This window comes from Falco peregrinus, chromosome 9 (assembly GCF_023634155.1).
Source record: "Falco peregrinus isolate bFalPer1 chromosome 9, bFalPer1.pri, whole genome shotgun sequence".
Taxonomy (NCBI): domain Eukaryota; kingdom Metazoa; phylum Chordata; class Aves; order Falconiformes; family Falconidae; genus Falco; species Falco peregrinus.
The window spans coordinates 9,950,763-9,963,496 of NC_073729.1; the positions used below are offsets into that span (position 1 = coordinate 9,950,763).

At 35.3% G+C, this 12,734-nt stretch overlaps 1 protein-coding gene across 15 annotated transcripts in view; it reads right to left on the reverse strand.

Moving 5' to 3' along the window:
• Nucleotides 1–12,734, reverse strand: part of IRAG1 (inositol 1,4,5-triphosphate receptor associated 1) — a 117,980-nt gene that overhangs the window by 6,352 nt on the left and 98,894 nt on the right. For all 15 annotated transcript variants that reach the window (XM_027778377.2, XM_055814488.1, XM_055814482.1 and 12 more), the window contains 7 exons: nt 10,360–10,390; nt 9,130–9,270; nt 7,199–7,330; nt 6,305–6,446; nt 5,600–5,649; nt 3,571–3,678; nt 2,444–2,511 (listed from right to left, as the gene is read on the reverse strand). In XM_027778377.2, the coding sequence (XP_027634178.2) occupies nt 2,444–2,511; nt 3,571–3,678; nt 5,600–5,649; nt 6,305–6,446; nt 7,199–7,330; nt 9,130–9,270; nt 10,360–10,390 (672 nt within the window). The remainder of the gene's footprint in view (nt 1–2,443; nt 2,512–3,570; nt 3,679–5,599; nt 5,650–6,304; nt 6,447–7,198; nt 7,331–9,129; nt 9,271–10,359; nt 10,391–12,734) is intronic.

A 12,734-nucleotide genomic window follows, 5' to 3' on the forward strand; every position in this document is an offset into this window, starting at 1 on the left:
TGCTGACTTTATATGCTGAACTGACGGACAGATTGAAAAAAATACAAACACATACACAGCTTTTGTCACTAAAACTTCAGTAAAAACTTTGAGCATTTAGACTAAGGATAAGCCACTGTATATTGCTCTCTGCAGTGCTCACCTGTCCTTATTTATTTAAGTCTGGGACAAAGAGTTTAAGTGATTCAGACATGACTTAGCAAATCTATGAAACTGAAGGTTTAATTAGCTCAACAGTTCAACTTCTAGAACCAAACCCTTTTGTAAGCTTTATTTTTCTGGCTCTAAAATAAATGGCAGAATAATTCATCCTGACTGACACTATTTGTGGGCAATGAATTTTCTCTCAAGAAGTCGTATTAACAGTAGACATAATTTTCACTTGGATTTTAAAGAAATCATGAATATAAGCCTGAAGTGCTTAAATATACCAAACCCTGCTGAACGATGTAATTTTACACTATTACAGCAGCTGGCCCATGCATACGTACTTATGCTCAAACTTGGATGTCAAGTTCTGTTACTTGATAACGTGATTTGCTTTTTTTAAGATCCAGTAACTAATATTGGTAAGGGAGGGTTTTTTTGTTGGGTTTTCTTTTTTCCTCTAGGATTTCTGTACAGTTTCAAAAGATGGTCTAAATCTTACAGAATTCTGTTCAATTGTAACAACTAGTCCATAGTTCACCATTTTTGTTTTCCCAATTGTTGCATATTTTCATTCTTAGTAAAGCACAGAGATAAAACAAAAGATATTAGATAATTTTTTTCCTGCCTCAGCACTAATCTAAAAGACCTGGAGTTCAGTATTTGGTACTGACTTCTACATAATTTAAAGCTTTTAATTTGCATGTTTAAAGCACCCTAACAAACTTTAATTTAAATGAGTATTGCAGATATTTTATTGTAATATTGTAAACAGCCTAAACGGTCAAAGTAGCAGTAGTAGCAGTAAAGACTACAAAAATCAATGTGATGTTTTACTAAGTTTTACTTCTGAAACATCAGCAAGCAACTTCCTTAGAATGTGCAACATTTCCTGAAAGAGATAAGTATTTGAAAAAGTGCCTGATTTTTTTTTTTATTTTCCTTTTTAGGCTGATTATGTGTACAAATAAATTATTTACACACACAGGTTTGCAAATTCAACAGTACCTGTATCCATAATGGTAACTGTTTACAAAGACCTTGTAGAACAGCTTGAGTATGCCTTGCCTTCTGTTCTCATCTCAGTCCCACATGTTTTCATATCTGTATTCTATTACTGCAGGGGCTTTACATTTCAATAACTTGTATAAAATTAAATAGCATGTCTACATGAATTTCAGCTGGAATAACTTAGAAGTTCTTTCCAGAAATATGTAGATGCACATGATTTCCAGCAGAGCAATTCTTCGCTTTCTTTGCTCATATAACTATTATTCTTGCTCTGAAAGTAGTACAATTTAAACCCCTGGAGTTACTTACGGAACTACCATGGAAAATGGGTAACAATAGCATACCTTAATCCAGCCAGGGCATCTACATCAACAGCAAGTAATACAGAGTCAAAAAGGCAAATGTTTTAATGGAAAAATATTTTTGCTATTTATAGGTACTAGAAAAATACAGATATTGAGGTATTTTCTTATTACTGGGCTATTAAAAAAAATCTCTTTCATATCTGTATTTTTTAATTTTAAAATGCAAACTTCTCTCACTCTTATAACTAAAATATGAGGTTGTTAAAACTAAAATTTCAAACCTAATGTTTTAATTTAGTGCAATGCTCAAATCATTTCATACTAAAAAAGAATCACTACTTAAACATTGTTTTGACTTCTGCAAAATTCTGATGATCTACTACTATGATAAATTACACTTTTGAGTTTTGTATACTTATGTTTATTCATATAAATTTAAAAGCCTACATGACACTGGATATCATAGTATTTCAAAATATGATTCTTACAGCTGGCCATATGTTCAAAAGGCAAGTGTAGAACACAAACTTATATTACTGGGATAGTCAACTTAAAGAACCTGGGGTTGCTCACTGACAACTTCAGATACAGCATTATTTTGTTCCAGGAAATAGATTAAAAAAAATTTAAAAAAATGTATGTGATAGTTTTAGTTTTGTCAAGTTCTGAAGGCAGGCCTACGCAAATGTGTAAATGTATGATCTTCTGCTGAATTTTTTACTTGATGAGTTCTAATGATCTTAGCAGGCTCCATTTAGTTCTGCAATATTGCTTGTAAACCTCTGAACACGAAAAGAACAATATGATGGTGACACAGAAAACACAGTTACCAGATCATGAATCAGCCTAAGCCAGTGTTGTGTCACTGATTGCAATACCTTATGCCTTGGTATAACATCTGTTAGGAAAGATAAAATTTATATAATTTTCATTTCATACCAAGATTTAATAGGTAATGAGATGGCCTAGACAAAACTCACTTTTCTAAAAGTGCTGGCAGAACAGGAGTAGATGTTAGGTTGCTCCTTCCATTACTAGGTGATTCAGACTGTAAGTGAAAAATCACAATAAATGTTACATCCATGAATTAATTTCAAATGAATCTTCAGTAAAATGACAAAGTCAATGTGCTGCTTTTCCCACACCCATGAACAAGGTATCTTCAATATGGAGCTTCCGAATTCCACTAACCACAGTAAACAACAGACCTGCACACTAAGAAGAATTTTCTATGACATTCCCTTCTACCCTGCCTACTTTTTCCAAGAAAGTCTTTCTTCTTCATATATTGATCACTGAACAGGAAAATTACTCTCTTGCTTCTCTCCATATTATCCTAGGAACACTGTTAGCTGAGTCTTCAATGGAAAATTTTAAACATAAATAAATCACAATAAACAAACACACTTGGATTTAGTTTCTCAGCAAAACTCCTCATTTAAATAGTCCTACATTTTTAACAGGAAACTGCATGATTTTCAGGTTACGTGCCATCATATCTCATCTCTGAACAGTTGATATGCCTTGCTGTTTTCCTCCAAAGCATTTATATAGATCGATTAGGTTCAGATTAGATTCTCATTTCACTTATTAACATTTTATAAACAAAAAGTCAAGGCAGAGGCTGGTAGCTCCACTAATCCCAAATCACCACAGAATCTCTAAATTTGTACCACATGCATTTCTGTACATTAATTGCATGTTTTCCTGTTTAGCCAACTTCTTTGGCAATGAAGAGAAGCAGTCCAATCATCTTCTATGGTTTCTAGTTAAAATTTCTCTCTCACAGTGGACAACTATTTTTGCTACTTCTTTCCAGTATGTTACTACAGATGAAAAGGCAAATTGCCTCACCTAGTGTCTAATGCCTCTGAATCACCAGCTAGCCCCATTCAGGGGTGTCCAAAGTTATCATTTATGGAGGAAGATTCTGAAGGCATATGTCCCTTACACAACAGGAATTACATTTGCCCATTCCCTTCACTAGGATGGAGTCAAAACAAGTAAAACCAATGAAAGGGCTTATATTTTTGAATAAATATGGCTTGGCCCCATGCAAAAGTGGTTTCAACAAAAATAGTATCTTTAAAATGTTGGTTTTACTTACCAGGGACGGCACTGAAGGTATAGGTGATGCTGTTGGTGACTGACCAGGAATGCTTAAGGAGTTAAATTTAGGAACAACAGCAACACTGACTCTCCTCCGAGGCATGTTCTGTGAGAAACAACATACTTTTTTTCCACCATACAACAAAACAGACTGAAGAACAAGTTAATAGGTGTGGCAAAGATGTAGGTTAATGTCCATTGGGAAAAAGGAGATTTGGGAGCAAAATTAAGATAAATGACTGTCAGGGCTGTGGTTTTCCCCAAAACTTCCTCTAGTACTGTCTGGTATGGCAAGTGCTTAGCGTGAAATGAGGTGTTGTATGGAGAGGCTACTCTTTTCCTTCTGCACTGAAAGCCCAGTAGTTGAAGTCACACAACAGATATGTTCTGAGTTGATATCGTCAGTTCTTATTAGAAGCTATTATCTTTGGTTAAACCAGATGTATAATGATACTGGGAAAAGCACCAGTGTTACAATGACTGGAAAAAAATGAAGTTACACATGAAACACTTATCTTGTTATGTACTCATTATGATATACTGCATCTACTATGATATATTAATTATTTCTAAACCTACAAACTATAGCTTACAGAAACAATAACATCCGCTGCTTCCGCAAAAGAACAGAGCCTTCTCCCCCACCCTTGAGTGGTTATGATATCTATCTAGCATCATGCATCATTGCTTACATTTCCCAAAGACCATGGAAATTCTTTATATGATAAACACATGGTAAGTGTACACAATATATTCTACCTCAAGTACAGATCATGTAAGTTTTTGCTGTCATTAGGTAAGTAGCCAAATGGTTCATCCCATGATATACATGTAGTAAAATCTACACATTCAACTGAGTAAAAAAAAAAAAAGCACTTATAGCATCTAATAGCTTCATTGCATATCCAAACACTTCTAAGATTCTGCTCTAGATAACGTTACAGGAAAGGAGGTAAACACAGATTTAGTAAATACATAGGAGTTACCTACTCCACGATCCTGCTTCTAGACAAAACCAACTATAAATATACATAAATGACAGAGGTTTACCTAATACGGTCCTGAAAAGCTATACTGGGGAGTCAGCAGCCATACTATGCAATCCATTCCAATGTTTGGGGTTCCACCCCCCCCCACCCCTTAATTATTTGGACTTGTACTTGTCTTCGTTAAATTTAATCTTTTTGGGGGGACCTCTGTTTCAACTTATCTGATTATCATTCTGAAATGCAGTCTGGCCCTCAGCATGCTCTGTGCTCTAATTCTTTCTATCCAGCACTCAGAGGTGGCAGGAACAAACTAAAGAATGACAATCCAGGCAAATAAAAATATGAAAAGAAATAGTAGACTGAATATAATGCCTCTGAACACCACATTTCATAATGGTCACATTGGCACTTGGCTCTCTTAAATCACTGGTCGTTTTAGGAAACTTTGTAATAAACTTCATCTCCAACACTTGGAAGTTCTGCAGACATGGAACACTGGCCACGTTAAAGTTATTAAATGGTTGAGCCAAAACAATCTGAAATAATCTCTCACTCTGAATGCTTTGTCAAACCAAACAAGATACTTCGATGCTAACTGAAAAATTAGCCCCACTTAAAAATAACTGTTTACATCTACAGTACTCTGAACATGATCTAATTCTTAACATAACAAAAATGGTATGATCATGGAACTACATAGTAAATTTTGATCCAATGCTCACCTTCCTCACTGAGGAACTATAAAAAAGCACAGGACCTAAGCCATTCTCTGGAGCACAGGTATGTGGCTTGGAATAGAATTATTCTTAAATAAATAGGTCCCTTTATTATTTATACTTCACAGCAAGTATTAAAATTATTGCACAAAGTCACACTTCATGTATCCAAAATTACAAAGCACTTGCACTAAATTACATGAAAAACATCGAGAATTTACCAGCACCACATTTTGAACACAGTCTATATGTGGTGGTATGCAGACAAAGAAATTTCACTACATATAATATTAATTTAATTTCCTTTATATTGTAGAAATACCTTTCCAACAGTAAGAGACATGGATCTAGATGAACGAGGTACTCCATCTTCTGTATAAAAACAGTAGAAAGAAACCAGTGTTAGACTATATGAGTACCTGTAAACAATATTAATAGAGCCCTTGCCTGTATTTCAAACTCAGGTATAGTGTCTTTATAAAGGTCTGTAGTGACTGCATATTTATCTGTCATACAGTTCTGGTGTCAATTAAACCTGTAGAAGAAATTTGAAATAACTGCAAAAGATTGAACCGTTATGGTCATTACTGAGATCATGCAAAAGTCCACTATGCCTCCGTATACAAGTTTTTGCAAAAGAAAATAGTAATTTCAGTTTCCAGCAAACTAGGAAAGAAAAGGTTGCAAAAAGAAAAAAATCTTTTTTATAACAACATTTTGCCATCATCTGTCATCTAAGAGGTACTTGGGTCAAACCTATGGAAGCTACATGTATGTGCAAGAGGCCTATGAAAATGTCATTGGATTTCATCAGAATTTGGTGATAGGCAACAGTGATTTTAAATCAATGTACTATAGCATTAAGTATGGTTCATATGAAATATTTTATTGTATCTATAACTTTTTGAAATCTACTGTAGATCAGAACTTCATGAACAGGTTTCATGATTCTTCAGTTTTTAACATTATTAGCACCACGCCTCTCTGTATAAATGCAGGACAAACCCTTAAATGTTAATCTTTTTACCAGATGCACCATAGCTTCTGCTAGAATTCTGATTGGCAAGTTTCTTGAACTCCATTAGTTCAGCATGATCCTTTTCATATGTTCTTTTCAGATTTTCCACATACTGCATCATTACTTCTGTTGCCTTTGACATACGCTTCTCCTAAAGAAGAGAAGGGGAACACGCAGGTAATCTCTACACTTCTCAAACAAATGATTTGCTTCTATGTCTGTGTTCCCTGTCAGGGCTAAATCTGGAATAGTTGTTCTTCAAGAAATATTAGTACCTCCCTGACTGAAAATTTCTAAGCTAATAAGAACACAAATGCACATGCATTCAGATGCCCACAGGATATCATAATTTATTTTGTCATATGTTTATACAATGTCTGTGTGCCCGTCTTATTAGTTATGTGGTATATGCACATTTGTTTTCAAACCCTTGGAGGTCTTAGTTGCTGGCATCAGTCTAGTTACTTTAGAGAGCAGAGGCAACAGTCTTGAATCTGGGGCAGTATTGCTGTGTTCTCATTTATAGTTGCTCTGTTCTTATACTCTTAATAGTTGTCTGACAAAGCTATTGCCAAAGGCAGGTGACTAAACTAGATGAGCTTTTTGACCCAGAAAAGTTTTCTTATTAGTGCTGCACTGATTATAAATAAGTTTCTTGCAAAGCAGCTATAGTTCTAAATAATATATATGGTCCTATTGTGTAGCTTCATGGATAATCTTCTTCTGTTTGAATTCTACTTCCAGGGTGACATGGTGTCTTATCTGACATTAAAATAAACATTTTAATCTGTCAAAATGGCAAATAAAATTCAAAGGGCTAATATAACCTCCAGCTATGGCTAAAAAAGAGCAAGAGTGAACATGTGCAGCCAGGATACGTGTTAGACAGAAGGATGTTCTTACCTGCCGAATGGCTCCAACCATCTCAGCCCGACTGGATAGTCTAGCAGCTAAACGGCGCAGAACTGCAATATCTTCCAATAGCTTCTGGTACGCTTCTCTGTGTTCATAGTGATGCCATAAGTGAGCTGAAGACTGAAGTGAAAACACACAAGCTTTATCATCATGTCTTGCCACTTTTAGTTCAGATGAAATAGCCTGAGCCACAGAAGTGTTCTAGGCAGAATTATACACGGACAAATTAGCCCCAGAGGAGTGCCACCACTGCCACCACAGATAACCTAGAGTGCTGCTGCTCTGTTTCAGAATGGTGCTTCACTGCATACTGCAGGCATACCTTTCAAGGAGTTAAAAAAGGCTAAGCACATTTGCAATATTTTCCTTTTGAAATTAATGATGAATCATACCTTGCTACATGTGAACTTTACAAATTATGTTTATTTGAACTAGTACTTACAAATGACTGCTGAAACACAAAGGACATTTTAATTTGCTAGGCACGAGGTATTAAGAAGGCCACTTATGTTCTTTCAGTTCCATGCCACTTCACTTATTTGGAAAAGAAGATATTAGAGTCTCAAGAATTCCAAATGTAAAAGAGTAATAAAATATAATACAGCCTGTAAATCAAATGGCAATTACAATTTCTTAACCAATTTTTGTCAATCAATAAACACATTTATGCACTGGTTTAATATCATCACTTTGATAGCCCAGATTAATTCTGAAATGCATAAAAGCATGTAATTTCCTTGGCATTAGTTACCAAAAGCAAGAGTGAATTTAGATGTCTTATTAGCCAAAGCCTTAGTGAACACCTTTTCACTGAATGAGTTTTCTGTTCACAGAAAAGTTTGATATGAGAAAACCTGATACGATTTAATAGAAGTAAGTGTCAAATCTAACATACTTTTTTCAGTCTGAAAACCTTGAGATTCATTAGGTTGTTTCTGCTTGCTCTTTAAACAGAGAGCAGAGGGAAGAGCAGCAAAACATTTAAAAAATGTCTTTTCTTTTTTTCCCCCCCACCAACAACTGATCTGGAAATACAGATTTGAAAATCCAGATGAAAAGAGATAAACATAACCATCTTTTTTTAATTGTATCCTTTCTTACCCGATTATGTTCTTGATAAAGTAAATGGGAGAATCATTATGTCCTCCTAACTATTTCTCAAAAGTATGGTAGCACCTCCTTGTAATATGCAAATGGGGTCTACAGGTATTTCATTTAGCAGCATTGTATCTAAGCACACCTTCCTTTTTTTGTAGAAAAACATGTGCAGCACCTAAGCTGACACATCTCAGAATGTGTCATTTCAGTTAGAAAATCCAGAGAAAGCTGGCAAGAAGGACTGAAAACTACTGCTGATAAAAGAATATGAGGTACAGCTGGAACGAAAGTGTGTTCAGGCCCATAACCTGATCCTGAGATGGCATGTATTCCTGAAGTAATCCTCGCTGTTTCCTTTTCTATATCCCCTTCTATTAACCTGCAGTTAACAGGTCTTTCAAGTCACAAATCTCAGGACCCGGGCTTCAGATCATTTCAGTATCTCACCTAACTGGACACCTCATATTTACTTGCTAAAGGACTTGCCCAAGACAGCATGGATCAGCAGCACTCAAATTGCAGTGCTGAATGCTCTTAGCTCTGTCACAGGTTTATTCCAAGAACTGAACAGCAAATTCATAGTGTTTATTCCTGAAATCTGCTAGACGTAGGGCAACATCCTCTGTACATTTCCAGCAATGGCAGCTCACTCTGGCAGAAAATGCTCCCTTGTGTACAGCGGTAGGCAGCTTACAGCAAGGAGCTTGAGCAGCAGAAAATTAAGTTTTGGAGCTGAATTTACAGTAGGTCTAGGCAAGCATAGCCACACCTATTTCAAATGTATGGACACTTTCATGTACACTAAAGTTCAGTCTTCTTACCGTAATGGCTGCTTTAAAGTTTTCCAGTTCCTTCTCAGCATTCTCCTCAGTAAGATTTCTCTCTCTCTCTGCTTGGTTAATTCTAGATTCCAAGGTGTAACTATCATTTCTAAAGGCCAAGGAAAGTTGTACAAATACATTCTGTTTGGATTAAAAAAAGGCACTTTTAAAATAAGCGTCACAGTAATATAATTTCCAAGAACAACTTAAGAATAAGGTACTTGTTTAACAAACTTTGGTGCTTAAATAAATATTGAAACAGAAAATTCAAAAAATATTTTTTTAAATTCAGTCATTTCAAAAATCACTTCTGTTTACTTCCTCTAAAAAATTAATAAATGTGTTGCTGCCTCTCTTCCTGAATGTTTTTCTGGGAGATCAGTAGAGCAGAGACACAATGAAGGAAGTAGCCTACCAGAAGTAGAATCACAATGGATCTGTTTTCTAGCTGGACTTCCTCCAAGGGTCCCCAAGGTTTTTAAACAGATAGTCTGTGCAGAGGAAGTCCAGCGATGAGCTCACCATTAGCATTGTTTTACCTAAGGGATAAACACCTAACACCGAAGCCAGCAAAAGATGAAGTGCTAACGTTATTATTCTCTTACACCCTGCTTTTAAAGATTGTTTTCTTTCTTTACCAGATGCATTATTTCTTAGGATTAATACTTTGCAAAGCACAAGGCACAAACAGTTCCATTAGATTGGAGCTATGTAAATAAAGATTTTTTTCCTTGACTGGTGTGTAAAGAAAAGAAGAAAGCAAGCCAGCCACTAAAGAGCAACCTGCAAAAAAAATCATTGGCTTGAACTGAAAAAGTAAAAATTATGTAAACTAACTGCAAGATATAATCAAAAACTGCCCCAAAGCTCCTATTGGCCAATACGAAAATGCAATTTTACTCATTTAGTTTCTGGGCTCATTTAAACTCAATTTTTTTACTACTTTAAATACACTATAATAATTTCCAAAATGAATGTGTATTTTATTATGAAGAATGCACAAACAAGCATTTTGCTTATTCCATCTCTAAGGTTTTTTTACAGTTTATATTGCCTGGAATAGTTGCCCACATTTCACAAAATTGTTATTTTGACTGAGCTCAGTATGTCTTTTTTCTGAGAAATTATTCTTTTGAAAAAAAATAAATATCCCATAACATCCTTAGACTTACAGTAACCACTTAAAATTGAGCCATACCTCTGAAAAAATGAGTTTAAGAACATACTTACCTCAACTTCTTTTTCAGTAAGTGGAGGGGAGCTAGAAATAAAAGCAAAAAATTCACATTTTAATTAGTTGTTGTCTCAAAAAATAAAGCTACTGTAACATTTAATCAAATAGAACAACAAATGACATCCTCCCCTTAAATATTTTTTGGTTTCTTTTGGTGAAACAGTATTTAATTAATGCAATTGTACTTGTTATGACTAAACATCATGGGTGGTTTTTTTTTTTTAAAGCAATAGCACAGTATCACCAGAGTATTAGCAATAACATGCCAAAGTTTCTGGCAACTGCAAATACTGCTGTCTGCCCTACATTATGATAAACTGCACGTACAAAAGCAAGACAGAAGTTACGGTTCTGGAGCTGTGGCTGGCTTTATACACTATACTTTCGTTTATTATCTTTACCCACTTTCCTTCTGTTAACAGTTGAAACCTCATGATGATGATCACAGATGGGCAGAATACAAAACACAGCTCACTGTATACTGAACTATCCTGTTTTGGCTGCTTGGTTAGACGCTAGCTAACAATGACTCTGACACTAACAAATGTTTGAGTTTTATGAGTTTTCCACTACAAGAATGATTACTGACTATACAAAAACTAGAAACAATTACCAAAATACAGTTTCATAGAATACTATAAAAGAAATGAGATAGACAACATTATAGCACAAGATCTCACTTAAGAGGCAGTCATCCCGTGTGTTTGAATTTACAAGTTCTTATTCCCTTTAATTGTTCCAAAACACCAGACAGCCATTCATTTTTGTGCAAGTGTATAGAAATGAGAAACACCTGAAAGAAAGGACAGGAGCTGCATATACAAATTCTAGTGGATGCCAGTGAGAGGAGTTGTGGTTGGCATAACTATCATGCCCTGTGCAGACATACTTTCATAAAATGCAAAGGTTATTGTAATTTCACTGCACCATTAATCCCAAATATAGAAATCAATGCATATGGTGTCCATAAGCAGCAGATTTTTCTCTTTGGGTAGAAAAACACTGATACTTAGGAGTAGTGACTAGAAGAAGGGAGGTCAGTACGTCATGTCCCCTTGTGCTGGAAAACCATTTTGTGCCTGAAGTATTAGTATTTATCACTTATTCTAGGAGGAAGCTAGTAGAAGTGGTCCTTCTAGAAGGAATTTCAAGCATCTGTGTGTGTTATATAACACAGCACAGAGTGATGGAATTTGTGTCTTTCTTTTGGCTGTGAACTTTCCGAGAAACTTATTGTAAGAATGAAAAGTTACACGTATGTCTATTGAATAGATTGAGCCAACTGATTAAAGAATATTACCTGAAACCAGAAGATCTGTGTATTATCTGATTCTCAAAGCCAGTTCAGCATTTACCCATTCTGTACTTAGCTATGAAATTACTTTTCTGTATTTGATTACAATCAAGCAATGGTCTCTTAGAACTTCTTCACCTCATGCATTCATTTATATAAAATTTTGTATGTAATAGTTCCTTCAAAAAAATGTTAAATATTCATTTCATCTGCACAGAGAGCACTTACTGACTGTCTCAAATGATTGAAGGGCTCTGGTATTTATAGTATAGAAACACACAGATGAATTTTGGAAGCTCTGGCCAAATATGTTTGGGATTCTTTAAATGTCTAATAAGCATTTTTTTATTATGGTTTATTTCTCTCAAAGAAAAGGTTTATGCAGAAATATGGAAGACTATTAGTTTTACTCTAACCAATACAAAATAAAATATGCTTAGTCTCTAAAGTTATCAGTGATGCAAGGGATGCAAATAATGTGGTGATAAATGCTTCATTTGAGCTTTCTTCCCTATATTGCTTGGGCCTGAGCAAAATACAGACTTTTGTGCCATTTTAAACATAAACCTCCCCCCTTAAAAGGAAAATTCCACTTAAATTCTGTCAAGAAAATGTTAAGTTTCAATAGCAGTAAACTCAAATCAGAAAAAAAAAAAAAGGGTAATTCTAAAGATCTGGACAAACACCTGGCAGGTATAGTCTATTATGACTCTACCTCAGAGAGTATGGACCAGAGCATTCCCTTCCTATAGTTATATTGCATTATGCAATGACAGCTCTAGTTTCAAATGATCTCTCCTATGGTGCTAGCCTACACATCTCTAACGTGCAGACATACTGTTTCAGATTGTGTAAGAGGGAAAGGAGAGACTCCTGAACCACGGCAGGTGTTAAGCAATCTGTCGATAAGCACCTTCTTGCACAGCCCAAGATCAGGGAATTCATGAGTGGGTCCTACAAATATGTTTGCAAAATAAACTCCATTTCCCTGAAAAATTGTCACCTGTAGTAAAATTGCAGAATTCTTACGTTCCCAAATTTTACCACGGGAAAGCACTACCTGGACCAATTATTTTT